Genomic DNA, 16,412 nt, shown 5'->3' with positions numbered 1-16,412 from the left:
TTGATCCTTACTTCATACCATATACAATACAATAACTAACTTGAAATGGGCAATACACCTAGATGTAAAGCTAAAACTACAAAATTTCTAGGAGAAAACCTAGCAGATTATCTTTGCAATATTAAGGCAGGCAAGATTCCAAAATAGCACACAAAGAACATGAGCCATAAAAGAAAATTTATAAATTGAATTTTATTAACATTCATCTCTTTTGCTTTTTGAAAGACACCACTAAAGAAACAAAAAGTAAGCCATCGAATTAGAGAAAGTACTCACAATATATATAGGGTTTGAATCCTGAATACATAAAGACTCTCAAAATGTAAATATAATAATACAATAAAAATGGGCAAAAATGATTGAACCATTGCTTTACAAAACAAGATATACAAATGACAAATACACACCTGAAAAGATGCTTAATACATTAGCTGCCAGGGAAATACAAATTAAAACCCTAAGAGATACGACATTAGTGGTATCTAACACTCTAATCCATTAGCGCAAACAAAATTAAGACGACTGGCCGTTACTGAGGATGTGGAAAACTAGACTTATATTTTAGTACAAGTGGGAATGCAAATGTAGTGCAACCACTTAGAAAACATGCTGTTTCTTAAAAAATTAAATATGAACTTGCCATTTGATCTAGTCACTCAATTCCTCATTATTTTGCCCAAGGGAAACAACGATTTTGTCCACAGAAAGAATCGTATGTGAATTTTCATAGCTCTTTATTTATAAGAGCCCCAAACTAAAAACAATTGTCCATTAACAGATAAATAGACAAACAAAATGTGATACACCCATATATTAGAATATAACTCAACAATATAGAAGGACCAAATCACAAATTTATCAGTGGATAAATCTCAAAACCTTATGCTAAGTGAAAGAAGCCAGAAGGAAAAAGAGGATATACTATATGATAGCATAATGATAGAGAGAAAATTGGTAGAGTTGATCTTGAACAACATGGCATTGAACTGCAAGGGTCCACTTATATGCAAATGTTCTTCCGTCTCTGCCACCCCTGAGACAGCAAGACCAACTCTTCTCTTCCTCAGTCTATTCAGTATGAAGACAAAGATGAAGACCCTTATGACGATCCACTTCCACATAATGAGTAGTAAGGATATATTCTCTTCCTTAGGATTGTCTTAATAACGTTTTCTTTTCTCTAGCTTATTTGATTGTAAAAATGCAGTATATAATGCATACACCATATATGTGTTAATTGATTACTTAAGTTATCAGTAAGGCTTCTGATCAATAGTAGGCTATTAGTAATTAAGTTGTAGGGGAATCAAAAGTTACATGCCAATTTTTGACTTCCTAATTTGGGGATGATCAGTGCTCACAACACCTACATTGTTCAAGGGTCCCAGGGACAGGAGTAGAGGGAGGAAGAGACTACAAAAGGGCACAAGGAAACATTGGAGGCCATAGCAATGTTCAGTGTCTTCAAAATGGTGTTTTTTATGGGAACATTCCATGACAATGGTCATTACATTATACAGTTTAAATATATGCAATGTGTTGTATAGAATGTTTGCTTCAATAAAGTAGTAAAAGACACTGTTATTCTATAGTCCACCCAATCAGATTCTCTGGCAGGATTCACTCATTTTTCTTTCAAAAAATATTTATTGATCACTTCCTGTTTTCCAGGCATTGTTCTAGATGCCAGGGCTACAGTCGTGGGCATTTGGTGGGTTGGGTAGGCAGGGAGGGGCAGGGAATAAACAAAAGTCTTTACCTTTATGGGAATTCATTCTAGTGAGGAGGGACAGATAATCAAGTCAGAGGTGTCTGAAGAATTGAAGAAAAATAAAGCTGAGCCCACAAATAGGGAGTTTTAGGGATGACAATGTGGTTGCAATTTTAAATTGGGTGATAATTTAACAAATGTTAACTATAGATTGGCAATTTAAATAGGAGAGTAATACCCTCCTATCATCTAAGTCCTTACATATGCAATATATTTTGTCATATTTCCTTTGTATAAATCATTCCTTTTATTTTGATTAGTAAGTTTTCCTTCCAGGCTTTTGAATGCTAAGCAGTGATTAGCCAAGAAGTTTTTGGAATCTGTATCTCAATCCCGTTCTGAGTCTAGTTTCCCTAATACACTGAGAAACCACATGTTCTCCGCAAAAAGCATTGAAAGAAAAACTGCACCTAGATGGTTCAGTAAAGTGGTGTTGCTTTGACGTCCCCTCTTGGCTAGAGGAAATGTCCTTGGAAGCAAGGGGAGGAGAAAGGGCCCAAGGTTGCTCAGAGTGGGAGTACTCATAATTCAACATTCTAACCAGCACAACTCCAGATCACCCTTGGTTCACTTTCTCGTGAGAGTGAACGAGCTCATGATGTAACTTTCTCAGGGGCATCAATCAAACAGGTGAAGTCTTCTCTTGTAATCTGGCTGCTTTTAATTTTTCTCCTTTTGGTAATGGACAGTCTTTTGTCTTTCTCAGAGAAATGGTCCAAAGCTATGATAATTGAAAAAGTCAGATTACCATCACAAAGCATTGAGTACCTATAATACGCTTTAGTTAAATCTTAGTGTATAGACTTACTAAGCTGTAATGCAAGCCACCTAAATGAGTTTCTAAGAGAACAGCCATGCTCACACTATTATGGCTATTCTTTCCCCAAAAGTAGCAATCTATATTAGAAATGAAATTCTCCTTGGCATGGAGAACTGTGAATAATACAGCTTTAAAAAGAGAAGTTCTATTATTACAGTGAATGTCCAGCTGCTCTTTATTTTATTTTTCCTCAATATGGGGCATGCTATGACTTTTAAAAAATTCTATAAAACCATTAAGAAAAACAGGTTCCCAATTACTTATATTGAATTATTTAAGATGAACCCAGTGGACAAAAGATTCTGCCTGTGACAAACAGCATTATTGTTACTAGGGAGTAAAGTTTATAGAATGGTGCCAACGATTTATTTTCCTGCAGTGGGAGAGCTGTTTATCTTTAAATTAAAAACTCATCATTATCTTGGCAAAGCAGATCTAAGCAACATATGGAGGGAAATTCACTCTGGGAACAAGTCAGCCTTTGCAAATTAACGCTGAAAAGGAAGCTGTACGGTTGTGGTCTAGAGTTGGCCTCAAATGCCAGTCTTTCACCAGTGTGTGACTAAGGTAGATACCACCACTTGCTCACCATTTTCTTATGGAGAAGAAATAGGTTATAATATGTGGAAGTGCTTTTGTACCAGGGAATACTTCAACATGTTAATTCCTAAGTTTAATAAATGTTTCCTTCAAAATTATTTTAAAAATTCACTTGCAAAGCTCAGTCTTTAAATAATTAATGAAAAGTTTGGAGAGAGAAGTAAAACTCACTGTGCTAAGTCCAAATCACTTATTTCCTAGTCGTGAATGGAATCCATTGTTAATGTGATACAACTTCATTGTTCATATCGGTTTAATGTCCCCCGCTCATCATATACCCAACTTCAGCACAGAAATAAAGTTGCTTTGAGTACAGAAAATAATTGAGAAAAATGCATTTTTTTATTTGAAAAGTGTGCAGAAACAATCATTGAATACAATTCGTAACCAGAGTATTCAAACCCAGACACCATGAAATCATTGGATGCTATGATTTCTGAAGCCACTAGAACTTTGGTACAACAAAATAATGACCTAACAGTGTGCATCAGGAACCACCGTCTACTAATGGGAATATAGAATTTAAAAAACCCATGTTTATAGTTTTAAGTTACATTCATAGCACTAGGCAAAACAAGTGTGTGTAGGAGACAGACAAAATAATCAAACGTGCTTGGCCTAAAAATAAGGATAATATTACTTGAAGGAAAACTGTTGGGATACAATGAAGCACTTCAGTGTTATATTAGAACATTGTCTACTTTTAACACACTAAAGCAGGATAATTTTTTAAAAAATAATTTCATATACAATCAGTATCTCTTACAAGGCTATGGACACAGAAAGAAGTCCTATTTGTACATGGAAGATTTTGACCAATTTGTAATATACTACCTAGAATGTCATTGGTTTCCTTAGAAGAAATACAAGATGACATACATATTTTATCAATAGCAAGATGTAATAAACATTTTCAATCAAATACAATGGCTTGAAGTTGCCTACCCATTTGTAATTTCCAATACCTGTACTGTACAAAAATTAGTGTGTTTTCCCTGCTCTGATACCTTTTTACACAACAAGCAGTTTAAATTACAACTGCAGTTTTTTAAAATTAGATTTCAGTTTGTAAATACTGTCTATTTACGAAATGGAACATAATTTACAAACCACTTTCTTACACATTTCTCCTTTGAGCCAGACATGAACCTGTGAGACACATATAAACACATACAGGGTTTATAAGCCCTATGTGAGGATAAGTCACTAAGATATCTCATGGTCCCCAAGTTGTTCTTTCTGGCCACTTTCCTTTCTACAATACTAGGTCTTTTCTCAAAGAGCATTTGAAAAATAAATCGCCTGGGAAGAGAATAAAGATAAACATATGTTACTACTTTTCTGGGAACAGAAACCATTTTGATGTGCCAACAGACATAAAAACAGAGGCCATTGATTAAATAAGAGATCTATTAGGTTAAGGTCAGGCATGCTTGCTCCTACAGAATTTGCTAATAATCCTGTAGACAAAGTCAGCTGAGGGATGTAAGCCATTACTTCCACAACCTGCTGAAAAGGATCAAGGGAACCCATTCAATGAAAAGATTATTTCTTTGTATATTTTTTTTTTCTCAGAAGATGACAAAATAGTTCTACTATTTTGGTACTAATGTTTTTGCTTGTTTGTTAGTGATATTCTCTCGAAATAGGAAATGAGAAAACGTCTCAACTATAGACTGTTGATACAAGGAACTCTGCAGGAAAGCAGCTTTGTGATAGCATTCCCTGAAAAACTAATCAAAGTGCTTAGAATTTATGATATTTTCATAAATGTAATTTATGGAACAATTAGATTTATATGCAGTAAACAAAATGTCTCTAAGTGTCCCAAATTTTTATGCTAATGAAGAAATGTTTTTGTTCAGATATTTGTACTAGTTTAGTTCTAAGGGCATAAACCTCTACTTGGTAGAAGAAAATGAATACATATTTTCTATGAATCTGGTTACAAAAAAATTATCTGTTACTAGGTCTTTCTTTATTCGGACTCAAAATCGACCTTCAGAGTATGACCTTCTCCAGGTTCTGCGTATTTGAGAGAACAATTTAAATATCTTTTAACTCTAATTCTCTTTAAAATAGTTCTTGCTCAACAATATCATTGTAGTTGGGTCTCCACCCAGAAATTCAAGGCAATAAATTTATAAAATTCTCTATATATCTAACCACAAATTGTATCAGTTCTACTTTATGAGACAAGTAGCTTTGTGGATTTATAAAGCATTGAAATGACACTCATCTCAGATAATAGGCTATATCCATTTTCATGTATAAGAACTCAGCACCTTTCCCAGAAATAAGCTGACATCATCTTGGTCAAAGATCAAGAAGAAAATATAGTTTATGGTGAATTCTCAGACAACTTTTGCAAATAGAGGCAGCATCTTGGCATCTTAAAAAATGATAAAGCTTTCTCTAAAATATGCAAATACACAGACTTCTTTTAATGTCTTAAAGCTTGGTTGTAGAGAGGCAAAGACAACTATTCTATCACTTTGGCAAATACCAGCTCTCAGATCTTCTTTATAAACAGTTGTTATGTATCTTAGGAAACCAAAGACTTGGAATATTATTTCTTTATAGTTGAGTGTTATCGATCCAAAATCCTTTATGAATGAGGATTTTTCCCTCAAATGTTTGCTGTAATACTACATACTAAGGAAAGAATATGTGCCTTTTTTTAAGTGAAGAGAGATGCAGAACAATGAACAACCTGTTTCATGAACACAAGGTTATATACTATGCTTAACTAACCACTGCACCAATTGCACAATATTGCTTCTCTTTCTAACTGCTGCACTCACTCCACTGGTGAAGAGATATACAGGTTTCATCAAATTTGTTGATTCCCAGTGTACTCAATTTACAGCTTAAAGAATGTCTTATTGTGACTATTAAATTATTTTTAATGTAGTCATGTCCTTCTCTATGGTCAAGCTTCTCTTTCTCACAAAGGGGACAAGAAAGAGCTGATGAAAACTCTTGCCTATACAAGTTGGCAAAGAACAATTTATAGTAGAAGCATGACAAAGACACCTATCTGGTTAAAAATAACAGATAAAATATTTACTTTAGAAATTGCTGGTTTTAAATATTTTGCAGGGTGATAGTTGATAATATGAAAATGATAGCAAATTGGATAAAGTGGTAATTTGCAAGAGTTTTGTTTGTTTGTTTTGAGACAGAGTCTCACTCTGTCACCAGGCTGGAGTCCAGTGGTGAGATCTCAGCTCACTGCAACCTCTGCCTCCTGGGTTCAAGTAATTCTCCTGCCTCAGTCTCCCAAGTAGCTGGAATTACAGGCGCCCACCACCACACCCGGTTAATTTTTTGTATTTTTAGTAGACACAGAGTTTCGCCATGTTGGCCAGGCTGATCTCGAGCTCCTGCACTCAAGCGATCCACCCACCTCAGCCTTCCAAAGTGCTGGCATTATAGGCATGAGCCACCGCGCCTGGCCAAGAATTTTAAAACTCTTACGGAGAGACCCACAGGCTCAACTCATGGCATTTAGTAGTTTCTCTGTCAACCCTTGACCTCTTGTCATCATCAGACCAAGACAAATATGTTCTCAGGACGATTTTTGAGACATTTTTTCAAAGGATCTTTCTTTTTCTACCCTAAAAGGTAAGCTTGTACCTAATCACAGCTAACAGTTTCAGGTGATGCCAACTCCATAAGAAGTAAGCAAGGAGACAAAGAGAAGGTGGTTATGCTCTCCAGATTCCAATAAAGTCTTTGAATCTCTTGCTGATAATATCAGAAGATCTTTAGCTGTGATAGTGTCTCTGTGAGGGCTTCCTATGTTATAACTTTATAGGAAATGAGCTATGTATGTGGTTGGGGACAAATTTGGTCACAGAGGTATCTGAGGCACTGAGTTAGAGCAAAGTAAACATCAAACCAGTGTAAATACTCCAGAAATGATTTCTATATCAGAAAGGAGTTTCATGTACATTTTAAACATTTCTCCTAAATACAATATGTTTTACTAAAGCATTGGGAGATACTTAGTAACAGGATACATGTTGGCTAAAAATACATACTGTTATGGGGTAAAGAGCATACGGAAATCTTTAAAGTAGTCTGTATACTTTATGGCACCAGATCAATTTGAAATTGTAAAATGAATTATACAAAAATATTAATCATGAAATAATGAGAGAAGGAATTTCTAATAATGATTACATAAAATATGGGGTCAGTTGTCAAACTTTATGGAGAAAAATTTTTTTTTAGATCAAGCATTTATTTATAAATAGATTTAAATCAGTTTGTCACTTTTCATTCCTCTTGAAATATCCAATGATTGTTATTTTTACAGAAATAGTTCCATAATTATGGGCATCATCAGCCTCTGCTTCATGCTACAGCGATCAGATAATGATCTTAAAACAGTCCCTGAAAAAAATACTCATTAAATAACTGACAATGACAGAATCTTAGCATAAGTAAATCAATCATGTAATTGAAAATGAATAGAAACAAAAAGACATATCAAAATAGAATACTTTTGGGGTTTTATAAAGGCTTCACATTCCCTATTAAGGAAATGCAGGGGACATTCCAATTCAAATCCAAAGAAGAAATTGATAATAATGACCACGGAAGTGCACCAAATTTTGCCACAGCAATGGCAATATCACTTGTTTCTGCTCATTTTCCTTCCAGAAGAAACATCTTAAATGTTAGTTTTCTATCTTCATGGCACAGGCATTGAGATAACGAAGAGCATCCCAGAGGAAACACCATGAGAGGGAATATCCAACCACGATCCATCTTAGGACCTGCCATGATGCTGCAGAAATCAGAGGAGCTGGGCAGTTAATGCTGAGAATTTCACTGGGGGCTAATAGCATAAAAGCTTCCAAATTATTCATATTTGGATTCATGGTACATTTATGTGTCTAGTCCATCCTAAGAATATTATAAAGAGACATTTCCTTGGATCTGCCTGTGTTTCTGAAACTGATTCAATACCAGACAGAAGTTGGTAGAGGGAAGCTAAATAACGGATTGGGAGTTTTAGGGTCTTCAATGTGTATAACAAAAAAATATGCACATAGTATGAAAAAAATAGGTTTGACTGGAAAAAAATTATAGGATGAGGAAACAGCCAGTCAAAAAATCATACGCTCATAATAAAAAAAAATGAAAATACATTGTCTCTGTTATTGGTAAAATTGACTGAAATAAATAATATTTGATAGGAATGGCTTGTATTTATCAGAAACTAAGATCAAAAATTAATGTAATGTTAGATTAGGCACAAGGACAGACTAGGCCAATGTAGGCCAATGAAAAACAACTTTGTTATTATTTCTTGGAAAGAAAAGGCAGATTTACATTAAAAAATACTGACCAATTTTTTGGTATATAGGCCCTTCCTCACCCAACCCCACAAATACAGCTCAACTATAGGTGTTTTTGCCTTTGGCAAAATAAAATCATATTATAATACAGAATGAGGTATTATCATTTTTTGTGTGATTAATGACATGGAAATTCAGAGTGACCATAGAATTGATCCACCATTGTTCCAAAGTTACTGATCAACAAAATAACACACCTGCATTTCTGCAATTGGTTGAAAGCCAGGAATGGGTGGAGTTTGGAGGGAAGAAATGTGATTTAGAGTTTCTAGTGCTTTTGTAAACTAAAAGGAAACCCGCAATAATTGTCACTTTTTGTTTCATATCACCAGCATATTTCATCTAAAAAAATTCAGGGCTAGTTTTCCTTGACTGCATTTTAAAAGAGATTTAATAAACCATAACTGTTAATTTCTCCTTTTATTTTATCAACATGTACTAAGAAAAAATGAAATGTGAACCTGAACACCAAATTGATTTCTAAAATTTTGTTTGAAATGGAAACCTCTGAAGTTCTCTTAACCCCAGCTGATAACGTCAGCTCCTAATAGGCTTGAGTGAAATTTGGCTAAGTAACCCTTCCAGATATCTTTAACAGATACAATTAATTTAAGCTGTACAAATGCCAATCTCTCATACTTTCATTTTTTTCCAGGGTATTTGTCTTGTACTTTGTCATTTACAGTCCTGTTCTTGTCGATGTGCTATTTATTAAGAATATAAAGATGGCATTATGACACTATCTCCTGCATTTTAGAAGTGTGACATTTACCTATTTGTAACCTTATCAGTAATTTAGTCATTCTAGTACAGCTTTTTGGGTGTACATAGTAATGTCATTCATAATGAGCCAAATAGAATTCTTCATTGTGTATCCATTTTTAGCTAGTACATTTTCCCTAACGCAAATCTAAAATTATCCATCTGATTCAATATAATAAGTAAATCCAATCTTTTGAAAATCTTCTTCCTGTGTTCTCCCTTTAGTAGCCCACCCTTCGATGTGACAGGTAACTTGTTCTGATTTAAAACTCACTGATAGTTCTTTTATATTGTCTTATTTACTCATTTTCTCTATAAGAAAAATAAATTGAATATCCGTGATAATGAAACCACATTGGGAAATCTTTCATCTTGTCTGAAAGGGCCTCAGGGATAACTAGTCAATTCTTTTGAACACTGTTGACTATTCTGGTTTCTTAGATTTTCTGGCAGAAAAAGAAAGACATGCCATTGTGTATTGTTTACTCAACAACAGTTGTGTGGTTTGTCATTGTTTTTAAAGGTCATATTTGGGTGGGGTTCTTGACGATCAGTTTCCATGTGGAGTCTAGCAGGCACATTTCTTCTCTGGTGGCTTTTCCCCATCCAACCTTCCAGAACTTCCACCATTGACAGCATCGGGGATTTGTGTCTTCTCCACACACTGGTCCATTCGCTTCATGATTAAGTCCAAAAGGGTTTCTACAGCTTTCTCCACATTCTGTCCAGTTGCTGCACTTGTTTCAAAATACGGTATGCTAGCACAGAAAGGATGGCAAATGTTTTTTGAGAGGAAGAAATCAGAACAGATACAGCAAGATGTACAAGCGAATCACACATGCAAAAACGGCTGGCTGAGAGACCGTGAAATAATTATGTTTTCTCTGGCTAAGTTGGAAAGCATCCCTGTTTTTTCCTTCAGTGAGTAAAAATTGGTGAGCTGCTCTTCTAGTATGGTTAACTTAACCAGTTTTATGGGCAAGGAAATTGATACAAGAGGTAGTCAGGAAGTTGAAGCCAAAGCATTATCACTGTTTAAAAAAATTAGGAGGAGAAAAATACCCCATGATCAATAAAACTACCGATCAACATTACCATTAAAATACTGCCTCCCTTCCACTCGATTATCTGGAAATCTGCTTTTGAAAATAGGCATGCATTGACCAGGCGCAGTGGCTCATGCCTGTGATTCCAGCACTTTGTTAGGCCAAGGTGGGCGGATCATAAGGTCAGGAGATCGAGGTCATCCTGGCCGTGGTGAAACCCCATCTCTACTAAAATACAAAAAATCAGCCGAGTGTGGTGGCATGCACCTGTAGTCCCAGCTACTCAGGAGGCTGAGGCAGGGGAATAGCTTGAATCCAGGAGATGGAGTTTGCAGTGAGCTGAGATCATGCCACCGCATTCCCAGCCTGGTGAAAGAGCAAGAAAATGTCTCAAAAAAAAAAAAAAAAAAAAAAGGAAAGAAAGAAAACGGGCATGCATTGAATAAGGCTATTCATGTGAATACAGTCAATATTTATTTGGAATTAAAAGTTTCAAGAAGACTTGTAAATTGTACAGCTCTCAGGGAGAATTCTTCCATAAAAAAAATTGGCAGACATGATAAAACTACTTTAAATTTAAAAAATAATGACAGATTTTTCCTCGGAAGTCAATTTACAATTACATGGGGTGTTGTTTCTGTTGCTGTTTTTTTTTTTTTTTTTTGGTAAGCTGCCATTCAAGCTCAGCTGGGATAAAGACTACATTTTCATGTCCATGTCAGGGATTATACCTTAGAGTTTTACATCTGTTATTAAGAGGTAGAAGTATAGTGTTTAAGAGCATGAGCTTCGATCTCAGACTGCCTGGATTGAGTTGAAGCTCTGCCTCTTACTAACTGTGTGAGGTGGCCTTCCAACAGTTTCTTAATCTCTCTGTGACTCAATTCTTATATATAAAATGGGATAACTCTAGTTATCTCCCACACATGGTTTTGAGGGGTCAAAATGAGTTAGTGTCTAGGAACTGTTGCCAGCACATTGTACATTGCCATTCTTGGTTATGAGGATTTCTTCTAATATCATTCTCATGCCCCTGCTCCATTTGTTGAACAGAAGTGTGCACAGTCACATGCTGTCTCCATGTAACTGACTTACCCGTATTTGTCAGCCAGTTCCCGAGCTTGCCGTTCATTGACTTCCCTCTGGTCCAGTAGATCTGCCTTGTTGCCAATTAATACTATATCTGGATTTTCACAATAAGCATTTGCTTGCAGTTGGCCTGAAAATAAAGCAGATGGAATCAGCAAGTTATTGATACATAAGTGATGTCAAATGATTGCTCTTATTCCAGATTCCTGATCTAATTGTTCATCTCCAGTTTGGTTGCTTGCTAGTTATATTAGCCAAGTTACTTCCTCTTCCCAGTCACAGTGTGCTCATCTATAAAATGGAGATAACAACTTACAAATTGCAGATTATGGAAAGGACTAAAAATATATATAAAGCACCTGTATCAATACCCAACATTTAGTAAATATTAGGTGCTTTTATTATTGAATAATTCATTAAAACATGTATTCCTCTGGGAGATCTTTTTAATCCATATGCTGTTCTTAAGGGGATTTCTTCTAATAATGTATATCAAGTTGCCAGCACATAGTAAGTATTCAGTAAATATGGAATACATCTGGGGAAATGTCCTCTGAAATGACCATAACTGCTTCACACCATTTGTTCCTCAAATATAGACGGAAATAAATAGAACATGATTTTTAAGTGAATAAATTTTCTTTATCCTTTAGGAAGTTGCTATATTTCCCTTCCCTAACATCTAAAGTGATGATCTATAGTGTGGAACACATTTGAATCACTATAAATTCATGCAGAAACAATTTTAAGATAAGTAAATTGTTTTTCTCTTTTCTACAAAAAACACTATGTGTGTGAGGGGTGGTAAGGAGAGAGAGAAAGACAGAGAGAGAGATAGGAGGGAGAGAAGAAGGAAGGAAGGAGGAAGGGAGAGAAGGAGGGAGGGAGAGAGGGAGGTAGGGAGGGAAGGAGGAAGGAAGGAAGGAAGAAAGGAAGGAAGAAAGGGAGGAAGGAATGGAGGGAGGGAAAGAAGAATGGAGAGAGGGAGGGAAAGAGAAATGGAGGGAGGGAGAAAAGAAGGAAGAAAGGGAAGAAGGGAGGGATGGAGGGGGAAGGAAAGAAGGAGGGAAGGAAGGAAAGGAACTCAGGGAGAAAGGGAGGCAGAGAGGGATGGGAGGGGAAGGCAGGGCAGGGAAGGAAGGTGAGGGTGAGAAAAAAAAAAGAAAATAAGAAACCTGTCAAACTGTGTTTTTGAGGTTACAGAGACTACTTAAATGTCTATCATAAAGCATGTTGTGAACTACCTTGCTGAGACTAGAGGAAGAAGACAAAGGCTTACCCTGTAATACCAATTACTTGGATGTTAAAAAATTCAACTGTTATTAGGCATGACAATTAATTATTTTAAATCCCAGAAATATCCTTCTCGAGACATTTAAAAACAAGGGAGCCTCTCATCTGCCTTGAAAAAGGATAAACAAACCATTATCTGAAAGAATTTAATAAGCTTATTATCTCCTTGTCTTCAGAATCTAATGCTACCACCAAAATTTGGGTAAGGAAATACAGTATTACGTGGAAATAAAGGACAGATCCTATGAGTAAACATTCATTTGGAGAAGCATTACAAAAGTCAGGATTTGTTTCCCCATTGGTTACAATATTGAAACCACACTGAGAGTGGTTCTATATAATTATTATATATAATCATGAATTATATACAACATATATTATTAATTTTACATAACATGTAGTGTTAAGAAATATATCTATTTTGAGCACCTGCTCTGTGCCAGGCACTCATCCAGGTATGGTATATTACACTGAAAAAAAGTGGAAAAGTCTGCATTTTCATAAGCACTTACATTCTAGTGGTAGAAAGCGTCAAAAACACAAGTAAACCAAAAATACATCACATCATGTCAGGTGATGCCTGGGACTGAATGAACTCTAAAGCATGTTGAGGGGATACAGAGTGATGAGTACTATTTCATATGGGGTGGTCAGTCAAGAGATAAACAAGGCTTGGGTAAAACTTGAAGTGGGTGTAGAAATGATATGGTTTGGATCTGTGCTTCACACTGAAATGTAATCCCCATTGTTGGAAGCGGGATCTAGTGAGAAGCGATTGGATCCTGGGAGAGGATTTCTCATGGTCTACCACCATCCCCTGGTGCTGTTCTTGTGATCGTGAGTTCTCATGAGATCTGGTTATTTAGAAGTGTGTGGCACATCCCCCTTTGCTCATGCTGCTTCTGCTATGTCAGATGCGCCTTCTCCTCCTTCACCTTCCACCATGATTGTAAGTTTCCTGAGGCCTCCCAGAACCCAAGCAGATGCCAGCAACATGTTTCCCATATAGCCTGCAGAACCATGAGCCAATTAAACCTCTTTTCTTTATAAATGACCCAGTCTCGGGTATTCTCTACAGCACTGAAAGAATGAATACAACAAGTAAACCAAAAACTACATAACACAGTATCAGGTGATGGCCATGACCTATAAAGTGTGTTGAGGGGAGACAGAGTGATGAGCACTATTTTAGATGGGGTTGTCAGTCCAGAGATAAATAAGATTTGGCCAGAACTTGAAGGGAATGAAGAAACTAGCACAAGGCTGTAAATGGGAGAAGAGAAAACAAAGGGGAATGGCAAGTTTTCATATTGGGAATAGCATGGGAGCCAGTTGGGCTGAAGGCTAGTGAGCTGGGCCCGAGTAACAGGAATTAGAGAGGAAGCCCAGGTATCACAGTGACCCTGTAGGTAAGTGAAGGACTCTGGATTTTATTCTGGGTAAAATGGAAAGTTACAGAAGGACTTTGAGCAGGAGAATAACAAGGTCTAGTTTTTTAAAAATACCTCTCTAACTACAGATGGCCCAGACAAATCTGGAAAGGACAAGAGCAGCCCCACAGGACAACTCGTCTGTCCTGCTATGAGTGTATCCTGCTAAGATCAAAATTCTTACTTGTAATAAAAAATACAAATGAAATATGCCCTTTATTGCTACATCAAGTAAAACACAAAGGAAAATTCTAATACTTCTCTCCTGTGTTGATGTATGTCAATATGACTTTAGTAGTTGATTAGGGAACATTTCAATTTTTATTATATCAAAGTTTCAATTTTTATTATAACTAAGTTTTTATTATATCAAAGGCTGGAGATTCGTCTTTACATGGTTTCCTTACATTTGAACCTTTTTTGAAAAGTAAAATGCCCAAGGGAGCTGACTGATTGACACACTGTGCCTCACCTTATCATCACGCAACTGGTCTGTTCTGGTTTCACACCTAATTAACCCATCAGTGCTTAACATGCCTTAGGTGTCAGCGTCCCCTCTCAGAAAACACTGCTGGTTTTCCCTGTGATCTCTCCAGGTCAAATGTAGTAGCTCACTTAGTTTTAAGAAGTCCTTCAAGATTTACTGGAAAAGTGGAATTAATGATCTTTCAATGACAATAATAAAGATCATAAATACAGGTGGTGATAAAGCAAGGTAGGCTTCCTCTAAAAATATCAAAGGAAAATACAATTCCAAGCTGCCTTTGGTGGTACACATAAAGGCCACCACTTTGAAGGTGACACAGGCAACACTCAACTCATGACTTTGAAAGTTAATCTGTGGTACCCAGTCTGGTTGCATCTTGTGAGACCAACAAGCACCTAGGGCAGTTGGGTCCCAAAGCGGCCAATGCACATTACTCAGTCCCACTTACTCATCCAGTTTCTGACATTTAAGAAGCTCTGTTGACTGGTGAGGTCAAACATTAATAAGAAGCCCATGGCGTCTCTGAAAAATGCAGTGGTGAGACTCCGGAACCTGCCGAGGAAACACAGTGGGAAGTTCTGAAAGTTAGTGCACATACTTTTGACAACAACACAAACAACAGTTTCCCTTTCAGGTATGAATTCTCCACAGCTGGTCCTTATGGACTATCCTAGGGAAAGAGGAATGTGGGCAGAGAGACTGTTGAAGAACCAAGGGAGAAGATTTGGTCGTAGTTTTTTTTTTTTTTTTTTTTTTTTTTTTAACCACTTCCTGGTTTTCTGGTCTCACAGCACTTTGTACCCACAGTTTGTAACGTTCAATCATGAATTTGCTTACACGGCTTTTTGGAATCTTTTTTTTTTTTTTTGGCTCGTGGGCATTTCATGGTCTACAATTAAAATGTAAAGCACTTTAGAGTGGGCACTTTAACTTATACTTTCCATCTTTCTTGTCTCTGCCCAGAAGAAAGCTTGCCTGAAAACGAATGCCTGTGATGATATGAAGAAAACCACAACTTGTTAGTTACAGGAAATGGAATTCTTTTGTAGGGAAAAATATTGATGACAAAACTCTTTTTAAAATGCACTGTTTTGGGGTAAAACTGAGCTTCAGGTTGGCATCTAGGATTCACAAGGAAAAGGAAGATGATTGGGGGACTGAGTGAGGGTCAGGACAGAAAAGACATAGTCATTGGGGAAAGAAAGAAAGAACTCTCATTATTAATCAAGATTTTGGAGAAATTTGCTCTTTCGTGTGCAATGCAAAGTTTTTCCCTCCCTGGTCAGCTTTCCATGCCCCCACCCCCGACCCCACACACTACCAACCATCTTCAGTGAGGTTAAAGATGTGCTGAGATTCACTTCAATATGAGCAGTGGGCAAAACCAGAGACCACATACAGGGACCAGAGAAGGTTTTGAATTTGGCAGTGGGTTTTTAGAAAGGCACATAGCTTTGAACTAGCGATATCGCTTCCTATCCTAAATGTTCTTCTAATTTTTGGTCTCCTATTTTAGCCTATTGTTAGATCCTTTGTGTTGGTTTCCTCAGAGTTCTATTCTTGACCCCTCTCCCTCTATACACATTCACTGGATAATCTTATCCACTTCACTGGCTCAGTTGTAGCCTGTAAATTGAGAAGCCCAAAATTAGAAATCTAGCGCTTCCCCGCCTTTCACACTGGGTGCCTAATTACCTGTTGGATACTTCCACCTGGAGGAAACTCAGGTACCTCCAACTTCA

General features: G+C 36.6%; 2 protein-coding genes across 3 annotated transcripts in view; one reads left to right on the top strand and one right to left on the bottom strand.

The window, feature by feature from the left end:
- CCDC68 (coiled-coil domain containing 68) overlaps nt 1–9,643 on the top strand; it is a 69,828-nt gene extending 60,185 nt beyond the window's left edge. The window contains exon 14 of the mRNA XM_032293571.1: nt 7,905–9,643. The gene's annotated coding sequence lies outside the window, so the exon portion shown is untranslated. The remainder of the gene's footprint in view (nt 1–7,904) is intronic.
- The window catches only part of RAB27B (RAB27B, member RAS oncogene family), a 179,368-nt gene continuing 172,299 nt past the window's right edge, over nt 9,344–16,412 (bottom strand). Inside the window, exons 4-6 of one of the 2 annotated variants that reach the window (XM_032293573.1) lie at nt 15,119–15,222; nt 11,467–11,590; nt 9,344–10,083 (exon numbers count right to left, since the gene is read on the bottom strand). In XM_032293573.1, coding sequence (XP_032149464.1) covers nt 9,894–10,083; nt 11,467–11,590; nt 15,119–15,222 — 418 coding nt within the window. In that variant the 3' untranslated portion in view covers nt 9,344–9,893. The remainder of the gene's footprint in view (nt 10,084–11,466; nt 11,591–15,118; nt 15,223–16,412) is intronic. The other variant, XM_032293572.1, reaches the window with a different exon arrangement.

The sequence above is a fragment of the Sapajus apella genome, unplaced genomic scaffold (assembly GCF_009761245.1).
Source record: "Sapajus apella isolate SASKATOON/1434 unplaced genomic scaffold, GSC_monkey_1.0 scaffold30, whole genome shotgun sequence".
In the NCBI taxonomy this organism is placed as follows: Eukaryota; Metazoa; Chordata; class Mammalia; order Primates; family Cebidae; genus Sapajus; species Sapajus apella.
The sequence above is the reverse complement of the archived record's forward strand: the minus strand, read 5'-3'. Positions and strand labels throughout refer to the sequence as shown.